Source organism: Myotis myotis, unplaced genomic scaffold (genome assembly GCF_014108235.1).
Source record: "Myotis myotis isolate mMyoMyo1 unplaced genomic scaffold, mMyoMyo1.p scaffold_m19_p_11, whole genome shotgun sequence".
NCBI classification, from domain to species: domain Eukaryota; kingdom Metazoa; phylum Chordata; class Mammalia; order Chiroptera; family Vespertilionidae; genus Myotis; species Myotis myotis.
Genome location: NW_023416315.1, coordinates 63248055 through 63268177, shown reverse-complemented (window position 1 = coordinate 63268177; position 20123 = coordinate 63248055). Strand labels below are relative to the sequence as shown.

Sequence of the window (20123 nt, the reverse complement as noted above, 5' to 3'; positions counted from 1 at the left end):
GAATTGGGACTGGAAAGGACAGGTAGTACTCCCTGTGTCACTGCCTGAGAGGAGAGAGTGTAGCCGCTGCTCCGGGTGATGGCGGGCTGCCTCCCTGCCCCAGAACGCAGAGATGCAGTCCCAGCTGCAGGCGATGAAGCAGCTGTACGAGAACAGCCAGGAGGAGCTGGAGCGGCGGAAGCACATGTACGATCGGTTGGAGCAGGACTTCCTGCTCTGCCAGCATGAGCTGGTACAGCTCAGGACCACCCAGTCCATGCCGGAGGCCAAGAGAGAGTGTGCTAACAAGGTAATTGTGGTGCAGACAGGTGGGATCCACTGGGCACTTCCTCTGGAGAAAGGAGGTTAGGGCGAAAGAGGAAGTCATCCATCCACCCAAGGGCGGGATGGGCTCTTGCCCATAGTTAGGAGACTAAGTACAGCTGAGTCCCATCACGGCTGAGTCCAGCGAGGCCGGGAATCGAGGCAGAGCCCCATGCTGTTAACTTTTAAAGCAGTTCTCCTTGACCTGAGCCACAGCTTAGTAGGATCCGTGTATCTGGATCCAGTCTGAACACTGGAATGCTTGCACATAATTCCACGTGTGGTGGTATCTTGTCATTTGTGGAGAACATACACATAGGCCCGCATATGTCACTTTTATCATTAGAACTAGAAAGAGAAGGTCTCATTTTTTGAGGCAGATTGCAAATGCTCTTGTCAGATGGCATGGTCTTGTGCCCAGAACGCTGCTTGGCTTTAGACGGGCCGCGGCTTCAGAGTAGTTAAGTCCTCTGAACCTGACTCTTACTCTCTTTAAATTGAACAGAATACTACTCTTACCCACTTCCTTTCAGTAACAGATCCTGTAGTGATAAATAAAGCCTTCCTTACTCATTCTCTCTTTTTATCATAGTGTGTAAAATGCAAGTCACTATCAGTTACCCTGTGTTGAGCGCTTTCAGGATCACTGCTAGGAAGTGGAAGGGTGTTGAAGCATGACAGAAAACAGGCCCAAGATTCTCTAAAAGTAGTGGAACAAGTCACATTCAGCCAAAATGCTCATTAGCTCCTGCCACCGCCAACAGCAGGCTGTGTCTCCAGGGAAAGGCCTTCAGGAGACACAGAATTGGGGAGGTTATTTGTGTCACCACCACAGTCCACCTGCCTTTCTACTCCCAGGCTCACATTCCCCCTCCCCCCATTCCCACTAAACTTAGGAGTGAGGGCATCTGTGCCTCCTCCCCTAAGGAAAGGAACCGTATGCTGGCACACGGGGCCAGCTTTTCCTCTGATTATAAAACAGCATTGCGATTAGTCTGATATTAGAAGATTTAGGTTTTTGGAATCATAGGATGATTTCGTTTTCTTAACCCAAATTCAGCAATAGCACATACTTTTCTAAAGATTTTAAAAGATGATTACGAAAACAAAAATGGGGGGTGGGGGGTTAGGGAGAAATGAAGTCTTTATTGGTAAGGAGCATATTTAGGAATAAAAGCAGATTGAGGATAATGAGAGTGATAGGGGGTAGAATCCCCAGCAGGGTGAGAAAATGGCATCTACCAAAGGAAAGGGCCAGAAGAGAGGGAGGCGGTAGGGAATGAAATGGGGGGTGGGGGTGGATAACACTCCCGCTAAGAATGCTCTCAGAAGGGACTAATAGAAAAATTTCAGGCACAGCCAAACAGCCAGCCCAAGCAGCCTGCTGGCATTCCCCACTTGGCATCTAAAACTTGGCGCAGTGTGGCTTGGGAGGATCAGTACAGGGTGGGCAACCCTGGTGAATCGGAAGAGGCAGGAGGACACAGAAATGCTCTGCTAGCCACACAGGCAGAGAACTACCTTAGGAGTAACCACCCCGCCCCGCCCCGCCCCGCCCACAGTGTGATGCACTGCTGTCCAGACTGACAGAATTGCAGGAAAAGTACAAGGCCAGCCAGAAGGAGATGGGGCAGCTGCAAATGGAGCAGTGCGAACTCCTGGAGGACCAGAGGAGGTTGCAGGAGGAGCAGGGCCAGCTGCAAGAAGAGCTGCACAGGCTCACGTTCCCGATACCCAAATCTGGTCTCCTCCAGAAGGTAAAGGCAGCCAGCGAGTGGCTGCTCACTATGGAGAAGTGGCTTTGAGAAGCTTCCCAGGTGTGACTGTACTTGAGAAAAAGGAAAGGTGGGGATTAAGATTTTTCTTTCCTTAACCAACCACTCCTTACTTTCTCACCAATTTCAAACCAAAGCATTCAATATAGCTGATTAGGGATTTACTTTTTTTTTTCTCTCCTCACCTGAGGATATGTTGTTTTTTTATTGATTGAAGAGAGAGAGAAAGAGAAAGAGAAACACCGATCAGCTGCCTCCTAGATGCGCCCAAACTGAGGATTGAACCCGCAAGCCGGGTGCCCTGACCGAGAATCAAACCTGCCACTTTCCAGTGTAAGGGATGATGTTCCAACCAACTGAACCACACCGGCCAGGGCTTGGGTTTTATATTTAAAATACATCTTATGCTCTGGGATCTGTCCTGCATTTTATATGTAGGTATTTAATCTGTCTGGAGAAAATATACTTGAAAGTACTTTGTGAACTACAAAATGCATCCAAACACAAGAGGTCAGTTCTACTCAACTGGCAGATCTCCACAGGACTCCCCCGTCCCAGATGGGGAAACTGCAGAGCCAATCAGGGATGCCTAAGGGGAGGGAGGGTCTCCAGCAGAGGGCTTTGCTGGTGACCACCACAGTCCCTGCCCCTTCCTTCCACTCTACCTCGCAGAGTTTCGAGCTACTTACAAAGTTACAAGACCTGTATGAACTACAGCTCCTCTACCAAAGCATGCAGGAAGAGCAGAAACAGCTGATACACAATCAAGAAAGTGTGTTAAACGAACAATTAGAGCTGCACAAAGAGCTGCATGTTTTCAAAGACTCCCATTTCCAGGAAGTGTTGGAGAATCCAGAAGGTTCCAAATCACTTAAGTCCTCAAAATATGTCCAAGACAAGGTAACCATAGCTAGAGGCAGGGGAACGGTTCTGGGGACAGGAGGGGAAGAGGCTGCACAGAAGGGACAGTGTTAGGAAGGCCTGTGAGGCCAGGAGTCAGGATGAGACTGAAGCCCTGACCTGCCCCAGCCATGACTGCCCATGGGCTGGCTCCTGGGGATGAGCCTTCAGATTCGGCCTGAGGACCCACCACGTGCATGCCCAGCCGCCGTCCTGGGAGCACTTAGAACCGGGACGACCCGGAAGTCTGTAATTGCCTGATAATTTGTCTCAATCCCTTTAGCGCCTCGTTTTCCAGATGTATAATATCATTTCAGTGTTTGGATTGCTTGGGACTGACTAAAGGTGTCATCCTTTTCTCATGATATGGTTGATAATTGAGAAGTACACTTTTCAGTGATAAAATCTATAACCTTTTGGTGTTCTATACGAGGCCAGTATGGGGCCATTCCTTTCCAAAGGAAGCGTCCTCGCATGGAGAGTTCTTGATACTGACCATACTGTTTTCATCGCAACATTGGCCAGAACAGCAGCCAGGTCAGGGGGGGTCAGACACCAGCAAGGTGTCTCTGAGGGCTCACTGGTGGAGATTTCCATTTAAGTCTTTCAGGTTTAGGGGGTGAATTTGGCCTGAGGGCTCAGTGAGAGCAAGGAGGAGCAGATAGACTGTTCCAATTTGGGCAAAATGAAATAATTCAGATATTAGCCTGGGCAGGGAGATCCAGGGGACAGCAGGAGTCCAAACTGAGATTTGGTCAGATTCCAGGGCCATCAGATTTCAGCCTAGATAACAAAGAGACCAGAAACCAGGTATGAAATGTTTCCTCAATCAGATCTCGTCCTGGGCATCAGTAGCCAAGAAGCCAGGCCCAGAGGGCCTGGGAAACATTCTCAGAGTCCAGATTCAGAATTGGGGCAGGAGGGGCAGGGACTCAGTGAGACCTTGATCCCCTCTTCTGAGGAATGCTCATATTGCAGGTCAAGCTGGTTTTAGAGCTAGAGGTGGGTACTGAGTCCAAAGGCCAGGATGATGGTACACCTGACTGAGAAGAAGGCAGGTGTTCTCGAGCCCCCCTCAGCACTGCTCCAAGGAGAGAGGAATGAGTGCAGAAACAACAAAATCAGGAACCCGGAAACACTGGAATATCTTTCCTGGGGACATTTTCCCCATGAGCAAGACACTGACCCATGCCAGTACCCGTAGGCTAAGTTGGCGGCCTAGGCTGTCCTGAGACTGGAGTGAAGGTGTGCAGTTCTCTAAGGTGTGCTCAGACCTCTGCGCCAGGAGGGGTGCAGCTTGGACTGCAGTGCTAGAGTAACGATGTGTCTCCCACCCACTCCCGGCAGTCCAAGACGATCGCCTCCCACATGCAGACTCTGCAGGACCTGTACGAGGCCAGCCAGACCGAGCAGGAGCTGCAGCAGCAGGAGCATGGCCGGCTCCTAGAGGAGCGGAAGAGGCTGCAGGCCGACTTGCAGCTCTGCCTGGAAGAAATGCAGTTGCTCCAAGCCCGGTCCCCTTCTATAAAAAGAAGCCTTGAGTCCTACAAGAAGAGTTATGGTAGCAGCATTGACTGCAGCGAGGGCCTCGGGAGCCCCCAGAGCAGTGAGGAGAACTTTCTCAAGAGCTATGATAGCGAAACCAGTACCAGTGAGACCTACCTGAAGAGTTATCGCACCAGCAGCAGCAGCAGCGTCGTCACTGTTAAGAAGACCAGCGGCAGTAGCTCGGACACCTGTTATAATAAGAGTTATGTCAGCAGCACTGACGACGAACCTGCTGAGCCGGAAGATCTAGAGGTAAAAGTAGCCAGCTGGCACACAGGCAGGGAGAGAAGGCTCTGATCTTATTAAGGAAGGGCCTAGCAGAGCGGGCGGAGGGCAGGGGCTCCCCAGGGTGCCGTCATTCCTCCCCACCCTCCACAGAGCTTTGATGACATGGTTGCCGAGGTGCTGGTCAAGCTGCAGGGAGTGCAGGCCATGTACCAGCTCAGCCAGGAGGAGCACAGCCTGCTGCAGGAGCGGATGGGGACGCTCGTAGACCAGCAGAAGGAGCTGAAGGAAGAGCTGGGTGCCTGTGAAAAGGAGTTCAAGGAGCGCTGCGAGGGCCTTGAGAAGCCTGTTGCCTCCCCCTGTGACAAGAATGAGGTAACTGCTCTCAGGGAGGCAGGGGTTCTTGGAGGAGTCTCTAGAGCCGAGGAGGTCGGAGCCATTTCAGAGAGGCTGAGGAGAGAGGGACGGGCTCGCTGCGACTCTGTGTAGTTGCCGCCTTCCTGGTCAGACGGACACAGAGGGCACTGAGGTCCAGGAGGCCGGCAGTCTGCTGCGTCACCGATGGACATTTCTCAGGTACCCACCGTGCTGGACTGTGCTGGATTTACTGATCTTCAAGACTCGGAATTTTTTCCCCCCTCTACCACTTCTGTTCTCTTGTTTGCACTATTCCCCAGAGCGCTTCTGTCCAGTTGTATTTTTTCACCTGCCAATGTTCTTTAGTTAGTTTGTAAGCACCTCAAGGACAGGGCCCCGCCTCCTCCTGGATCTGTCCTAGTGCCAAGAAGAATGCCCTGCATCCCCTGGCAATGGGACAGAAGGTGTTGTCTCTGAGCAAGAGCAGCCCGCAGTCCAGCAGGGTTGCTGGGGATGCAGGGGAGAGGGTCAGAGAGCAGACTCCTGGGCCTTGGTTGGCTAGTGTCGATGCCTACCAAGGAGACCCTGCTGTGCTGCCAGAAGTCAGGGAAGACAGACCGGAGGTTAGGGAGCAGGATTGGAATTGCCGCTCTTTCCATGGCGAAGTGCAGGTGCCCAGGTGCACTCCCAGGTGTCCAACACAGTTCCTTCGGTGATTGTACCAGTAGAGAGTTTGGGTGAAGTAGGAGTTCCCATCAAAAGTCATAATGGAATAAAGCCCGAGGTTCAGGAGGGGTAGCCCTATAGTTTATTCTCCAGACGGGTCACAGTAAAAATATTTAAATCATCTTTTGGTCATGTTAGATGTAACCCATCAGGTGCCTCCAGTGAGGGAAGAGTTCTTTGTAAAGCTGCTTTAGAGGCTCATTTCCTACAGTTTGAGGTTTTCTTTCTGTTTTAATAACTTGTCCCGTGTCCTTAAGTGGGGCTGAGATTTGAACCCAGGCAGCCTGGTTCCAGAGCCCACACTCTCTGTCATGATGTTCTGCCGCTAACTTCCCCACGTGCTCCCGCAGAGACAGTTCTGAGCCAGCGACCCCGGCAGGGCCCAGGTGGACTGCGTAGGCCAGGCTCTGGGTAACTGGCTCCACTGCCCACAGATCAAAGAGCTGCAGGCCAAGCTGCGGGAGCTGCAGCTGCAGTACCAGGCCAGCATGGACGAGCAGGGTCGGCTTTTGGCAGAGCAGGAGCAGTTGGAGGGGCAGCTGCAGTGCTGCCAGGAAGAGCTTCGCCAGCTCAAAGAGAAGCGGTCGTCCTCTGTTACCAACGGCAAGAATGCCAATAAGAACGTGAATAAGAATGCCAGTGGGGTTAAAATTAAAAAGGCGTCCAAGGCAAGCCTGGGGAGTTCTGAGAGCAGGCAGGTGAGTAGTAACCTATGTAGCCAGAAGCAGAAAGGTAGATAAGATCCTGGGAAGAAAAATCACCTCCCACCATTCTGACCAAGTGAAGTATTAGTAGAGAGGTTTCTGGGGTCTCTAAGGTATTTAGAGCAGATCCATCATGGTGCCCATTTGATGTGCTCCCTTTTCCTGCGAAGTTAAGGGGAGAGTAGCGTGCAGACCACTTGTGTGGAGGTACAGCCAGCCCCAAAGGACCACAGCGGCCTCAGTTAACCCAGCCCACTCTCCTGGGGCCCCTGTGCTTCCTGGGTCACATGCTCAAGAGAAGAACCAAATGGATGAAAAGAGAGGAATTTATTCAAAGTAGTTGTACACACATAAGTGAAAGAGGAGTGGGTAAAATAGGAGTCACTATGCAGGGGTAGGAAGAGCAGGCCAGGTGAGACCTCAAGAATCTTTAGCGCTGGCAGCTGTCTAATGGCTGGTGGCCGGATAGACGGACGGTCTAGAGAGGCTGGGAGTGACTGCCCTCCACGCTGAGGGGAGGGATCTTGGCAGGTAACAGCATCCCCCATCCTGCCCCACCTCCGCCCGCAGAATGTGGACGTAGTGCTGTACTACAAGGCCAGCAACTCAGATGCAGTTAATCTACCAAAAGAGGAGAAGGAGAAAATGGAGAAGGAAAATGGAGAACCAAAGGAGGAGGCCTGGGATGAACTAGTTTCTGAGCCCCCAGCTCCCATAGAAATGGAGCCCACAGAAGATGGGGAGGAGGGATTTGAAGAGTCCCCAGACCAGGAGGGTAAGGAAGAAGACAAACAAGATGAGGACAACAACCCTTGCCCTGAAGCGTCGGAGGAAAACCCCCTCAAAATTTCTGAGAGCAGAAAGGTAACCGCCGCCAAAGGCCGGATCGTGTGGGAAATGGGTCCTTGGGCTCAGATGCCCCTGTGTTCAGGGTGACCCAGCGTAGGACGGACTTCTACAGGAGTAGAGGCCAGTGAGCTCTGAGGCAGGGCACTCAGGGAAAGCGGAGATGGAGATGGGATTGGAGAGAATGGTCTCTCTGTGGGAAATGGCAGCTTAAACCAATTTGCTGTGGAACTGTATTGCAAAGACCACCTTTGCTGGGAACCAGGGTGGGGTTACTGGAATTCTATCTCTTTATTTATGTGGAAGCATGTTACTTATGTCCGAGGGTGCTCCCCCTGCCTTAGTGCATTAGTGCACTAGGGATGCTGACAGTGCAAGGCCTTCTGTCAGCAGGACAGTCATTCCGTCCCCATTTCCCATGGTGCCCTTTAAGTTTGACCTTTGCCGTTAGGAGAGGGTGGCGGGCTGGTGTCACCCACTGGGCTCTGTATATTATAAGGTGTGAGGGTGGGGGCCTGGAGTGATCAAAAGTGACAGAATATTTCCCTCTGGAGACCAAACAGTTCCCTAACCCTTTAGTTGCTGGATCTTAAGAGGTTGGAGTGGGAGTATCCTGAGTCATTTCCCAACAAAATATAAAAGTATTTCTGTACGTTAATAACTAGTTCATCTGTACAGGTATGTACCCGCTGAACTCCTGCCCTGGTTGAGGTTAACTGGGGCTCTGGCTCCCTGAAGAGTTTGAGTATTTCCTGAATAAGTCCAGGTTCTTTCTGTCCCTCGAAACACAGGGGAAGAAAACGAGTCTGTTGTGGTGGGGTGCCCCGTCCACTGGAAGGCTCTCTGGGATTTTCTGGCAGGCCAGCCTGCAGCACGCACGGCTGAGGACCCAGCATACAGTCCTTGTTTCCAGGGCAGCCCCTTGCTGAGGATGGGCAGTGGGAGAACTGCAGCCTCTATCCTGGTGTGGGTGTCGTATTTCTTTGAATTCATGGCATTCCACCAGGTGCTGGTTTAGAGCCTCAGAGATTTCCTGGCCTTGGGTGCCATATTTCTCAATGCCAGACCTGATATTTTCAACGTCAAGCACTTGCTGTGGAGGTGGCCCTTTGGCCCAGGGGGTCCTGTCTCTTTTGCAGGCAGCTCTGTTGGCATCTGTGTTATCGCCTGCAAACACAGTTTGTCTCTGGAAGATGGTTGCCGGCAAAGAACTAACTGGCCCTTCTCCATTTGCTGGCTTGTTTCAATGCATTTTGTCTCACAACCACAGCATTACACTCCTAGGGGATGCGAGGGACCAGAGCCCAGAACACTTAGAGAGTTGGTGGAAAACAGCCAGAACAAGGGGCTGACAAAGGGACAGGTGGCCTGGCAAGAGACGGGCTCTTCCTAGGGTGACAAAGTATACATCCTTCTCATCTGGAGAGCCAGCTTTCCGCCTTGGAGCTTCACTTTTCCACAGTCACTGACCCGCAGGAAAGGTCAGGGCGCAGAGCACCCACTTGACTGGTTTGAGAGGGAAATGAAGCCGGAAAGCTGGACTCACCACCTGGTTGACACCTATCCGTATTGAACCTTCTGGAGGCTGCCGGTGGGAAGAACCAGGCCCGGTAGCAGAGAAGACACCCTGCTGCTCTCGCTGACCAGTTATTTAATCTCTTGATCTCTCTCTCTCTCTCTCTCTCTCTCTCTCTCTCTCTCTCTCTCTCTCTCTCTCTCTCTCTCCCCTTTGTTTTCTCATCTTCGTTATCTGTTGAATTCATGTGTTTATGTCTTTTTATGCCACCTTTCTTTCCCCTCCTGTCTCTTCTCGCGCTTCTTTCTCGTTTGATATGTTGCAGCCATCCCCTGCCCCCAACCCCCCCATCTTCTCCTTGCCTCTTGTAGGCCTGGTGATCATATCGGCTTTGCTCTGGTGCTGGTGGGCCGAGACGTCGTCCTAACACAGGTACTGGTATTGTGTCTTCTTCGAGGGATCAAGGGAGGGTGCCCTGGCCTCCCCTCTTTTGCTTTTCTCTCAGCGGCTTGCTTCTTGCTTTTGGAAATCTGTGACTTCTTGGAGCATGTCTTTGTAACACGTAGGGAGTCGGATGCCCACTGTGGACATGGTTTGAGCTTCTGTCTTCTGGGAAAAGTTTTGATGATCTCAGCACTGTTGCTACTTCCAAAGCTGCCCAACTACCTCTGATGAGCTGATGTCTGTCTGTAAGGTTGGCCTGGGTGCTCTTTGTTAAGCCCCAGAGCCAAGCACTCACTGTTGTAACTGCCCAGGCTGGCAAAATAAGGACTCGCCACCGCCCCTGTTGGGTGAGAGAGGAGGTCTGAAGAGCTGTGACTCCTGTAGGGTCATGTGTACAAGGGTAGCCTCAATTCATCCTTCAACCTTGGTAAAAATGGAACTGAAACTCCTACCATATTATATACTTTCTACTGAGAAGTTCTCTGATTTGGGGCTTTTGGTCTTCAGAAAAGTCAGAATAGGAATGCCAGGGATTTTTTCCAGCTCTCTCTGTGGGGGCCAAATTCTTTCTCAGCTGGGCTTTCTGGAGAGAATGTGGTCCTATATTGGTGAAAAGTTTCCACCAACCAGAGATGCCAGTGTCTCAGGGAACCAAGGCTGGTATATTCTGGTTACCTTTCAGTTGGCCAGTCCATGTAATCTGGTACCAACAGGATACCAAATTCAGGAGGCAGAATGTGGCCCAAGGTAAAAACCCTAGGGTTCCCCCTGCCTTCGAGAACCATAAACTCTTCTCGACCTGTTTTAGCTCCTTTCTTATGCTCCCCCTGCTCTCTCGCACCCTCCTTCTCACTTCTCAGTTAGTGGAGTGTAGTTGGCTTAATGCATAGGTTCAGAGTGGCAGCTGAAGCATTTGCTGGTAGCTTTTATCACCATTTCCTTTTTTCTCTTCCCTCCCCACCCCCTCATTCTTCCCCCTCTTCAGCTCTTCTCCTTTTAGGCATTGCACTTACACCCCACAGTCTTCAACTCCTTTAGTGACAAGTCTCTCCCTGTACCCGTTCTTCCCCTATATATGCCTCGATTTCTAAGTCCCTGGGATGAGGCCCAGAGCATTCAGCTATAACCTTTCTCCAGCTCAAACTCAGCCTGGCCCAAGCAGAGTGAGAGGAAGGAACTCCTGGTTTAGGGTCCTCTCAGGGGAGCTTGTTGTACCCAGAGCCTGCTGCACCAAATATGCAGCTCCCCAACCAGGAATCGAGGTAGCATAGGTACAACCTGCCTGACAAAGTGGTCAGAGAACTTGGTTGCGTCTGTCTGTGCTTCTTGCAGCTTGGTCCCAGGGGGCAAAATGCATAATCTGAATGTTCGTTTCTTCAAATGTAAGCAAAAGATGGATGATAAAACCTCTGCCTTCCCCACTGAGGATCAGTTGAGTTCATATATGTAAAAGTACTTCACCATGATAAAACACCACATAAACAAAAAGAACATACACTTATATAATGCATACTACGTGCCACGGCTGTCCTAATCACTGTATCTATAGTTACTCATTTAAATCTTACAACAACCCTATTATTAATTTGGTATGTGATAAAACTAAGACACAGAGAGGCGTAGTTATAGAGCCAGGAAATTGTGAATCAGATTCTAAGGACTTAACATTAGCAACAGATAAAATTCCAATCCTGATTTCCCTCATCTCCTCATTTTGAGCCATTTTCCTTGGTTGCTTCCAGGTAATTAGAAAGATACCATACTTCTCTTTATGCAGCCTCCGATCGCATTGTTAATCTACTTCATGTACTATAAAACCCTTTGCATGTTGCATATGCTAAGTGACGTTCTCCCCCGCCCCCCATTCTCTACCTGCAGTTGATTTTTGTGGATTCAAGACAGAAATTTTCATTTATCCCTATTAGAGATAATCCACTGATCTAACCTGTGGAGTTTGTTTTGTTTTTCCTAATCTCAACTCTGGTTTCAAAATATTTCCTTTCCCTACCAGCTTGTCATCCTCCAGGGTGACGAGCCCTCCCTCATATTCTCATTCACGTCACAGGTGAGGGCTGAGCCTCTCGAATGTCATCTCACCAGGCTTTTATCCAGCTCATTGGTCACATAACAAATGGTCACACAACAAGCCGTGCTGTCATCCTACTCACTTCCTTCATGTTCTCTCCAAAGATATCATGGAAAATCTTGTCAAACACCTTGATTAAGTACAGAACATGATTTTCTTGATCTGTGGATTTATTTTATTTTTTAAATTGGATTTATTGGGGTGACATTGGCTAATAAAAGTACACAGGCGTCAGGGGTACGATTCGTCTGTGGATCTGTGAATTTAGTGACCCAGTCTGAAAGGAAAGCCTGACATGACTTACCCCTTTGTGATACTCGAACCAGCCCTTTACTCAGCCAGCCTGGAATCTTGCCTGCGCCTGGTATAAAGGACGCCAGTTCCCATGCATGGGTTCAGCACTTTGCACCCTTAAAAACCCCAGACTGGCATTTTTAGCAATGCACATTAGGATGTAAGCATCTGAGCATGTCAGTATTTTTCCTAGCTCCCTTTATGAATTACTCTGTATTCCCACCTCCAACATTGTTTTGCTTCTCACTTCATACCTTATGTTCTTTTTAGTAGCTGTTTTTACAAGTATACCAGTAGGCGGTTTTCTTTGCTCTTTATAGTTGGCTTAAAATCCTCTTTTTAGGTTCGTTATTCTCTGAGCAAATGCATTCTTAGCATTGATGGGCTATATTCGCCCTTTCCTAAAACTGTATTTCTGTTATGCCATAGCTTGCGACTTAAAACTCAAATTCTGTCTTTCAAGTAATACAGTAAAAAAGTAATAAAATTAGGAACTACTTCCCCGAGTATGTATTTTCTTATTCAGGATGTCATGTTCCCTAAATGAATCAGCAGGATTTGCTGTGGTCAGCAGGGTCTGGCAGCCTCCCAGAGCCAGTGACCAGCTTCCTTGAATTTCCTTGAGCCACCATCATTCTCCACAAAGGTTTTTGGCTGCCTAGAACCTCATATTTGCCCACACTCCATGGTGTACTTTCTTCATTTCCTCTCAGTCTTCATATCCTCTTGACTCTGAGTTCATTCTCCAGGAACTAATGAGGTGCAGCTGCTTTTCTTCAAGGCCCACATTTACCCGCATATTTTTGCCATGGTAGCCAACCTCCCTCATTACAACCATTTGGATACTCTAAAGTCTGGCTCCTGAACTTGCTCCTACGCACAGGAACTGGTATTCTCATCCCATGGGGCATGCAAACAGGCAGTCACCTTAGGTGGGACACACAGGGTCGTTCAGGTGTCTAGTGGTGCCAGGACTCCAACCACATGGTCTCCAGCAGTTATCCAGGAGGTAAGGGGGAGTGGGCCACGGTGGTCCTGAGGTGTCTCCAGCACCAGTAGGCAGGGGATGTCTGGCTTAGGGAAGGGTTCAGGGGGCTGGGCACTCACCATTTGTCTTTGGTCCCCACAGAACATGCTTGGGATGTGGAAGCCTATGGTGTTCTTGGCTCTTGCAGCGGTGGCTCTGTATGTGTTACCCAACCTGCGACAGCAGGAGGCAGAGTTCTGCCTCTTGGAGTGATGGCAGACCTGACCTGGGCCAGCCCTGGGGGCAGATCCCCAATGGCTACCACCCTCGGCTTTGGGCAGGACACACTGTGCCGGAGCCCCACCCATCCACATGTCCCAGTGTCCCCATCTTTTTAGCCTCAGCCACTCAGGCTGAAAAGGCTGCTGGCACCCATCTCCTGCCTTGTGTAAGATCCTAGGTTCCTTGTAATTAAATGTCAACCTAACTACATGAGACTGTGTGGCTTCTGATTTGTTAAATACCTCACAACACAACCAGAACAGAGCTGTTTCCCTTAAACCAGGCAGCTCACATAAGGGTCTGACTCCTAAATATGATTTCTCACCCTAGAAATGACCTCAGAAATGAAGCTGGCTCCTGTGCTGCCAACCAAATCACAGATGGATTGGTCTATACATATCAACACACTCTCACGGAGCTCATCTGAGCATAGAGAAATGGAGTGAACTGGGTACTTTGTGTGAGGGGGGCCCAGTGACCTGCCCTTGGGTTCTGTGCCCATACCCAGCTATTCGAGAAGAGTGCCCTGAGAAGATCTGCCTGTGAGCCTTCGTGGCTTAGTCCTATGACTTCTCAAGGAGTTTGCTCTTAGAGCAAACTTTATTAACCACTCAGGGCCTGGCAGTAAACAGGCCACACACACAAAAGCTTTACTGAAAAGTTTAATGATGGGACAAGGTCCAGAAGGCAGAGTTGAAGAACTAACAAGGAGTAGTGAAGTCCCCAGACACCAGCCACAGTGGAAAGTGGCTACCATCCCAGGTCTGAAAAGGGGCCCAGATACACGTGGAGGCCACAGGGGGATGCAGTCATTGTCAGAGCCACAAATAAAAGGGGGAGTTTATGTATCCCCACCTTCCTCCCACCCCCAGGCTCCTGTTGGTACCTCTCATTGGCTGAGCCCTACTGGGAGCCAGAGAGTAGAGGTGCCCCATGTGATGTCATCTTTCAAAGTCAGCCTGGAATTCAGAGCAGAGCAAAGGATGGAGAATGGGTCTGAGTGGAGACAAGCAGAATGTGAGGATAATTTATGAGTGTCCTTGTTTAACGTTCATCCCCGTGGAATGCTTTGATTGATGGTTCTCATCATGAAGTTTCCATATGAAAACCCTCAAGTGTATTCATAAGACCCCCATGACTACTGGTTTCCTGAGACCCCTCTCTACTTCCTTTTCACTTGATGCCAGAAGAGTCATTCACCCAAATATCCAAAGCAACCTATAGAGCATGTCTGGTGGTGGACACTGCTAAGCACTAAATGAATTCAGCAGTAAGGCCTCTTAGAATTTGATTTTAAAATCATGTGCAGCCCAGAGAATGACAAGGCTGAACTGGATGGGAGTCCATCCCAGCAGCCCTGAGGCCAGTACTGAAAACAAGACCAGCCCCTATAGACGGAGCTGCACCTAGGCAGACTGACGGCAGTGCCACATGTCCCTTTGCCTCCCTCTAAATGACTCTTTAAAGATAGCACTGATCTAGGGTGGCCTAGCTTCCAGCTACTCAAAGTGTGGCCCACAGATCAGCATTTAAGCTTGTTGGAAAGGCAGCATCTCAGGCCGCTTCAGACATGCAACATAGAACCTGCATTTAAACAAGATCCCCAGTTGATTAGTAGGCACAATAAAATTTAAGAAGCACTGCCCTCCGTTGTATTAGACTGTGTGTCCTCAGTTGTAACCTAATTGAAATTCCTTCACAACTCACTGTTGCCATTGGTCCCTGGCTCCTGGTTGTTTAGTGCAGCGAAGCCCTGCTGTTTACTGACTTTATTCTAGTCACCAGTTGGCTGGAGAACATATATGGTGGAAAGGACTAGAGGTTACCTACCACCGTGGATCCCTGATTTACCTTGGAATTAATCAGAAGTCAAGATGGAGGTCATGACCTGGTAGGCAATCGGCCCCAGTCAGGACGTTATTGGCCCTTCCCAGGCCCGAATCCAAGCCTGAGCAATGACAGGAAAGTGATCCTGCTTTTCCCCAGCCTTTTTGCTTAGAATACAGAGCTCTTCCTTTGGGGCACTTGCCCCGTTGGCTCATTTTTTAAAAAATACATTTTTATTGATTTCAGAGAGGAAGGGAGAGGGAGAGAGATAGAAACATCAATGATGAGAGAGAATCATTGATTGGCTGCCTCCTGCATGTCCCCCACTGGGGATCAAGCCTGCAACCCAGGCATGTGCCCTGACTGGAAATGGAACCGTGACTTCCTGGTTCCCAGGTAGGTGCTCAACCACTGAGCATGCCAGCCCAGCTCATTTTATTTTTAAATATATTTTTATTGATTTCAGAGAGGAAGGGAGAGGGAGAGAGGGATAGAAACAATGATGATAGAGAATAATTGATTGGCTGCCTCCTGCATGCCCCCCATGGGGATCGAGCATGTGCCTTGACTGGAAATCAAACTGTGACATCCTGGTTCATAGGTCAACACTCAACCACTGAGCCACAACAGTCGGGCCCATTGGCTCCTTTTAGAAAGCCATTCTCTTCATCCTTTTGAGCTCTGACTCCTGGTCTTGTTAATACACTTCACCAGAGTGAAGAGGTCTCTGTGTTGAATGTATTCGTCACTTGAACTAGCTTTAAGTCTACAGGGCATCTCTTAGAAGCCAGGGGAACATGCACCCAGGCTTAGGTACAGATAGAACCAAGGACTCCTTTCATACCACCTTCAAGGACCTCCAATTCCCCACTCTCCAGCCCTCTGTGTAACTTCTTCCTTTCTGCTCTCTCCCTGCACAACAGCCCCCTCTGCTTTCCCTTCCCGGGTCATGGGTCACGTGGTACAGTATACCACCTACTACTCCTGTCAAGGATCAGCTGCTATTGGGGGGCAGGGTGGGTGGTTCTAAAGATCAGAAGTACTCTGGTTCTGATGCTGGCAGGTGGAGTGTTAGGATATAGAGAAGGGAAAAAGGAAGCATGGTGGAGATCCTGGCTGTGGACTCTACCGGGGATAGACAGAGCTGGGAGGAAGACCTAGATGGCCTCCCCAGAACCCATAGGCTTTCCAAGATACCAGCACAGGAAGCAAACTAACTTATTTTCTGATCACCTATTAGCTGCCAGGCACCATGCTCCTCATTTTACATTCCCTCCTTTCATCTTCACACATAAAAAATCCCTATGAGACCACTATTAACTCCATTTTATTTATTTTTAAATATTTTTATTGATTTCATAAAGGAAGGGAGAGAGAGATAGAAGCATCAGTGATGAGAGAGAATCATGGATCAGTTGCCTCCTGTACGACCCCACACTGGGGATCAAGTCTGCAACCCGGGCATGGGCCGTGGACAGGGAATCGAACCATGACCTCCTGCCTCATAGGTCAACGTTCAACCACTGAGCCATGCTGGCTGGGCCATTAACTCCATTTTAGAGATGAGAAAACTGAGGCCCAACAGAGTGACATCACCTGACCAAGGTGACAGAGGTTATAGATCTTTCCATCATACTACCACACTGTCCCTGGCACCTGGGTCAGGGCCACAATCAGTATCACTGACTGATCAAAGGGCCTGCTGTGAGCCTGGCCAGCCTGCTATTTCACAGGTGACTGTGAACATGTCTCTGGCTCCAGAAAAACATGGCCCACTGGGCCTGCTCATTCAGACTCTGCGTAGACCAAGTTAAACATGGCCACTGTCAGTGGCGGAGGAGCAGTGTCCCTTGATGGGAGAACTGGGGCCAGGTGGAAAGCCAGGCAACCTGTTCCCCAGGGACAGGTCAGCAGGTGGTGCGTCAGGGGGCTATAAACGGCCTGTGGCCCCAGCCACCACTGCCCCACATACTCAGCTGATGAAACCCCCTGTAAGCCCCTCTATGAGCCCCCGCCTGGCTCAGGGAGGAACACATTGGCCCTCAGGAGGCCACTCCACTTGGCAGGCCCCAGGACCAGCATTGTGCACGGTCTGTTCCAGCCTCATGGCCGGGCCTGGGGCCTGGGCTCATGGGCTATATTGAGGGCTGAGTCACCAGCCTGCCCCTGGGTCAGGCTGCAGTGACTGGCTGGCTGGGGCCTGAGTCAGGCCCCGATTTATCCTGGAGAGCAACAGGCTCAGGTTTCAGGGGGGTATGGAGGGTTCCGGGAACCATCCTTGGCACCAGGCACCTTGCTCTGTTGGACCACTCACTCCTCTGGGGTCTCACAAGGACCTCTCTAGGAGGGAGGGCGTGAGAAGCAGGAGAGAGACTTCTTTCTCCACTCGGCGGCTTCCCTCTGAACATGCCACCCTAACGGCGGCCCTCAACTGACTGAGGGACCTCAGGTAACGCCCACAAAACAGGTCCATGAGCCACTAGGATGTGTACAGGGGCTGTTGGCTCCAAGCAAACCCACTTTCCCCTGTTCCCTCCTCCCAGCAGCTCAGAGAGAGGCACCCATCCTTTCTCAGATCTGTTCCCCAGTTTCTTCATCAAGGCTTCAGAGACAACATCACTGAGCCCTCAGCTGGCACCTCGGTGGGGTGTCAGAAGTCTGCCTTTACACACACACACACACACACACACACACACACACACACACTCAGTCCCCTGTGAGACCTAGCTCTGTGTCATGTGTCCCCAGAGCTGGGCATCTCTCCACAGGAGAGCTCAGCCTCTTAAGCAGACAGACAGCCCTGATGCTTGGTAGCTGGTTTGGCCATGGGACAAAGGTGGTATGGGGTATGACAGTGCTGGGGATAGGGAGGGGGTGCCAATAGGAGAGCGGAATTCCTGAGCACCTCGTCACAGGCAGCCGACAGAACATGAGCCTGAGCTGCAGGCCCAAGCTATTTATACCTCGCCTGTCACTATCAGGGCCCCCACAGCTCCCCCCTCCCAAGCCACACACAGCAGGCCCCTTTTCTGTTTCTGGCCCCTTCTCTACTCCTCCCCATCCCTACCTAATGAGAAGGGAAAGAAATCGTTCATGGACCCCTCTCACAATAAGCACTGCTCCCCACACCCCTGCACTTCTTTCTGAGCTCCATAACTAACGGGGATTGCCCTCATCCTGTCCTTCAGAGGGAAGACAGCCTTCGAAACTTCCCATATCCCCTCCCCTCTCACGAGTCTGAGGGAAAAGAGGAATAAAATAGACAGATTCACCTATAAGGCCCCAGAACCTTCCCAAATTCCAATCATCACATAGAGTGAGCTGGAGGCCGTCTGGCCCAAACTTATTTGGTCTTGAAGAATAAGAAAGCTGAAAAGTATGGCCCGAAGTGGGTACCAGGGGTTATGGGATACATGTATGTTACAGAATTATGGAATATAAATTCTCTTAACAATCTTTATTAATTTTTAGAGAGAGAGAGGAAGGAAGAGAGAGAGAAACATCGATTTTTGTTGTTCCACTTGGAACAATAAATTGGTTGATTCTTGCATGTGCCCTGATCACGATCAAACCGCAACCTTGGTGTATCAGGATGCTCTCTGGCCAGCTGAGCTCCCTGGCCAGGGCCACATATGCTTTTTTAAAATGTAAATCTACTCTACAGCTCTGTCATCCAGGCCTCGATTTCCTTGCTGTCACCATTCCCTCGCCTCCAGCCGCCCTCTGCTTACTCTGGGCCCGGTCCTGCTAGGCGTCCTGGCTGGCTCCTGGGGCTCTCCCTGCCCACCAGCCTCCGTCACGTTTCTCCGTGGCTGCTCTGGGCACTGCGCTCCCTGTTTCTATCTGGCTTAACCCGCCCTTTCACTGGAAGGACCTGCCCTGTGGCCCAAATGGGCACGTTGCCCAGGGGGCTCCCTGCTACTGTGGGGCAGTCCCTCCCTTCCCTCTCATCTCCTTGGTTGAGTCAGACAGAGGGGGGGGCACAGTGACTCACTGGGTTCTCTTTTCCTGAGCTCAGCTTCATTCTGAGGGGATGAGGCCAAACGGCCGTGACAGGGACACTGAGTCAGGGGCAGCCTCCCTCCTCCTGGGACCCCGGATTTGGACTTCAGGCCCGGCTTTTCTATCTGTACAGTGGAGCACCCCCAAAACCTTCTCCCTAATCGCCCGCAGTGTCCCTCCTTCCTCTCAGTCCTTCTCTATCAGCACACACATTTCCCTCCCTGTCCCCGTCCGTCCGCAGGTGGACAAGTCCCTGGGCTGGGAGCCAGGGCTCCCAATTCATCCACAAAAGTCGGCCAACCCCACCTTAGTGTGTTCCGCACCCACCACTGGCCTCAGTTTCCCCATTTATGTCTTCAGTCCCGCGGGACGTGGAGGGGGCATATTTCATCTCTGATGGGCAATCCTCAGTTTTGGGGTGTTGGGTGCCCACCCCCCTACATTCCAGCGCGGCGCCCCGGGACCAGCCCCCTCCGCTCCCCCCCTTGGCAGGGGGCGGGAGGCCCCCTCGGGCGGCCCGGGCCGCGTGGGGGCGGGGAGGGGGAGGAGGAGGCGGGGCGGGCGGCCGTGCAGCCCCCACCCGCGGGCCGGGCGGCATTCCTGGGAGGCCGGCGCTCTGACGTGGACCCGGGGGCCGCGAGCGCGGCGGGGGGAGCGCGGCCCGGGGGCTTCTTAAACCCCCCGCCCCGGCCCGGCCGGCACTTCCCCAGCAGCACCGCTCCGCCCCTGGAGGGAGAGCGAGCGAGAGGGAGCGCGGCCAAGGAGCCCAGAGTCCCGCCGAGCCCCGCCAGCCAGGGCCGAGAGGAGTGAAGAGCCGCGCGGCGCCGACCCGCGAGTCCCGCGGCGCCCCGACAGCGCCCGACAGCGCCCGACAGCGCCCGACAGCACCCCAGCCCCGGCCGCAGCCCGGCCCGCGCCCCGCAGGCAGCGCAGCCCCGCCAGCCCCGCCGGCATGATGAACAACAGCGGCTACTCCGAGGCCATGGGCCTCGGCCTGGGCGACGAGGCGGACGACATGCCGTCCACAGAGAAGGACCTGGCGGAGGACGCGCCGTGGAAGAAGATCCAGCAGAACACGTTCACCCGCTGGTGCAACGAGCACCTCAAGTGCGTGGGCAAGCGCCTGACCGACCTGCAGCGCGACCTCAGCGACGGGCTGCGCCTCATCGCGCTGCTCGAGGTGCTCAGCCAGAAGCGCATGTACCGCAAGTTCCACCCGCGCCCCAACTTCCGCCAGATGAAGCTGGAGAACGTGTCCGTGGCCCTCGAGTTCCTCGAGCGAGAGCACATTAAGCTCGTGTCCATCGGTCAGTGTGGGTGG

At 51.7% G+C, this 20123-nt stretch overlaps 2 protein-coding genes across 9 annotated transcripts in view; both read left to right on the top strand.

Moving 5' to 3' along the window:
* The window catches only part of CCDC136 (coiled-coil domain containing 136), a 32702-nt gene extending 19525 nt beyond the window's left edge, over nt 1-13177 (top strand). Inside the window, exons 11-19 of one of the 7 annotated variants that reach the window (XR_004970967.1) lie at nt 104-289; nt 1866-2060; nt 2751-2978; nt 4326-4778; nt 4905-5126; nt 6269-6532; nt 7109-7402; nt 9272-9332; nt 12854-12932. Coding sequence is in view for 5 of the 7 variants with exons in the window: in XM_036328761.1 (XP_036184654.1) it covers nt 104-289; nt 1866-2060; nt 2751-2978; nt 4326-4778; nt 4905-5126; nt 6269-6532; nt 7109-7402; nt 12854-12964 (1953 nt within the window). In the remaining 2 variants the exon portion in view is untranslated. Of the gene's footprint in view, nt 1-103; nt 290-1865; nt 2061-2750; nt 2979-4325; nt 4779-4904; nt 5127-6268; nt 6533-7108; nt 7403-9225; nt 9333-12853 lie in introns of all 7 variants that reach the window. The other 6 variants (XM_036328762.1, XM_036328761.1, XR_004970968.1 and 3 more) reach the window with 6 other exon arrangements.
* A 6278-nt stretch (nt 13178-19455) lies between these two features.
* The window catches only part of FLNC (filamin C), a 28150-nt gene continuing 27482 nt past the window's right edge, over nt 19456-20123 (top strand). The window contains exon 1 of one of the 2 annotated variants that reach the window (XM_036328759.1): nt 19456-20109. In XM_036328759.1, the coding sequence (XP_036184652.1) occupies nt 19755-20109 (355 nt within the window). In that variant the 5' untranslated portion in view covers nt 19456-19754. The remainder of the gene's footprint in view (nt 20110-20123) is intronic. The other variant, XM_036328760.1, reaches the window with a different exon arrangement.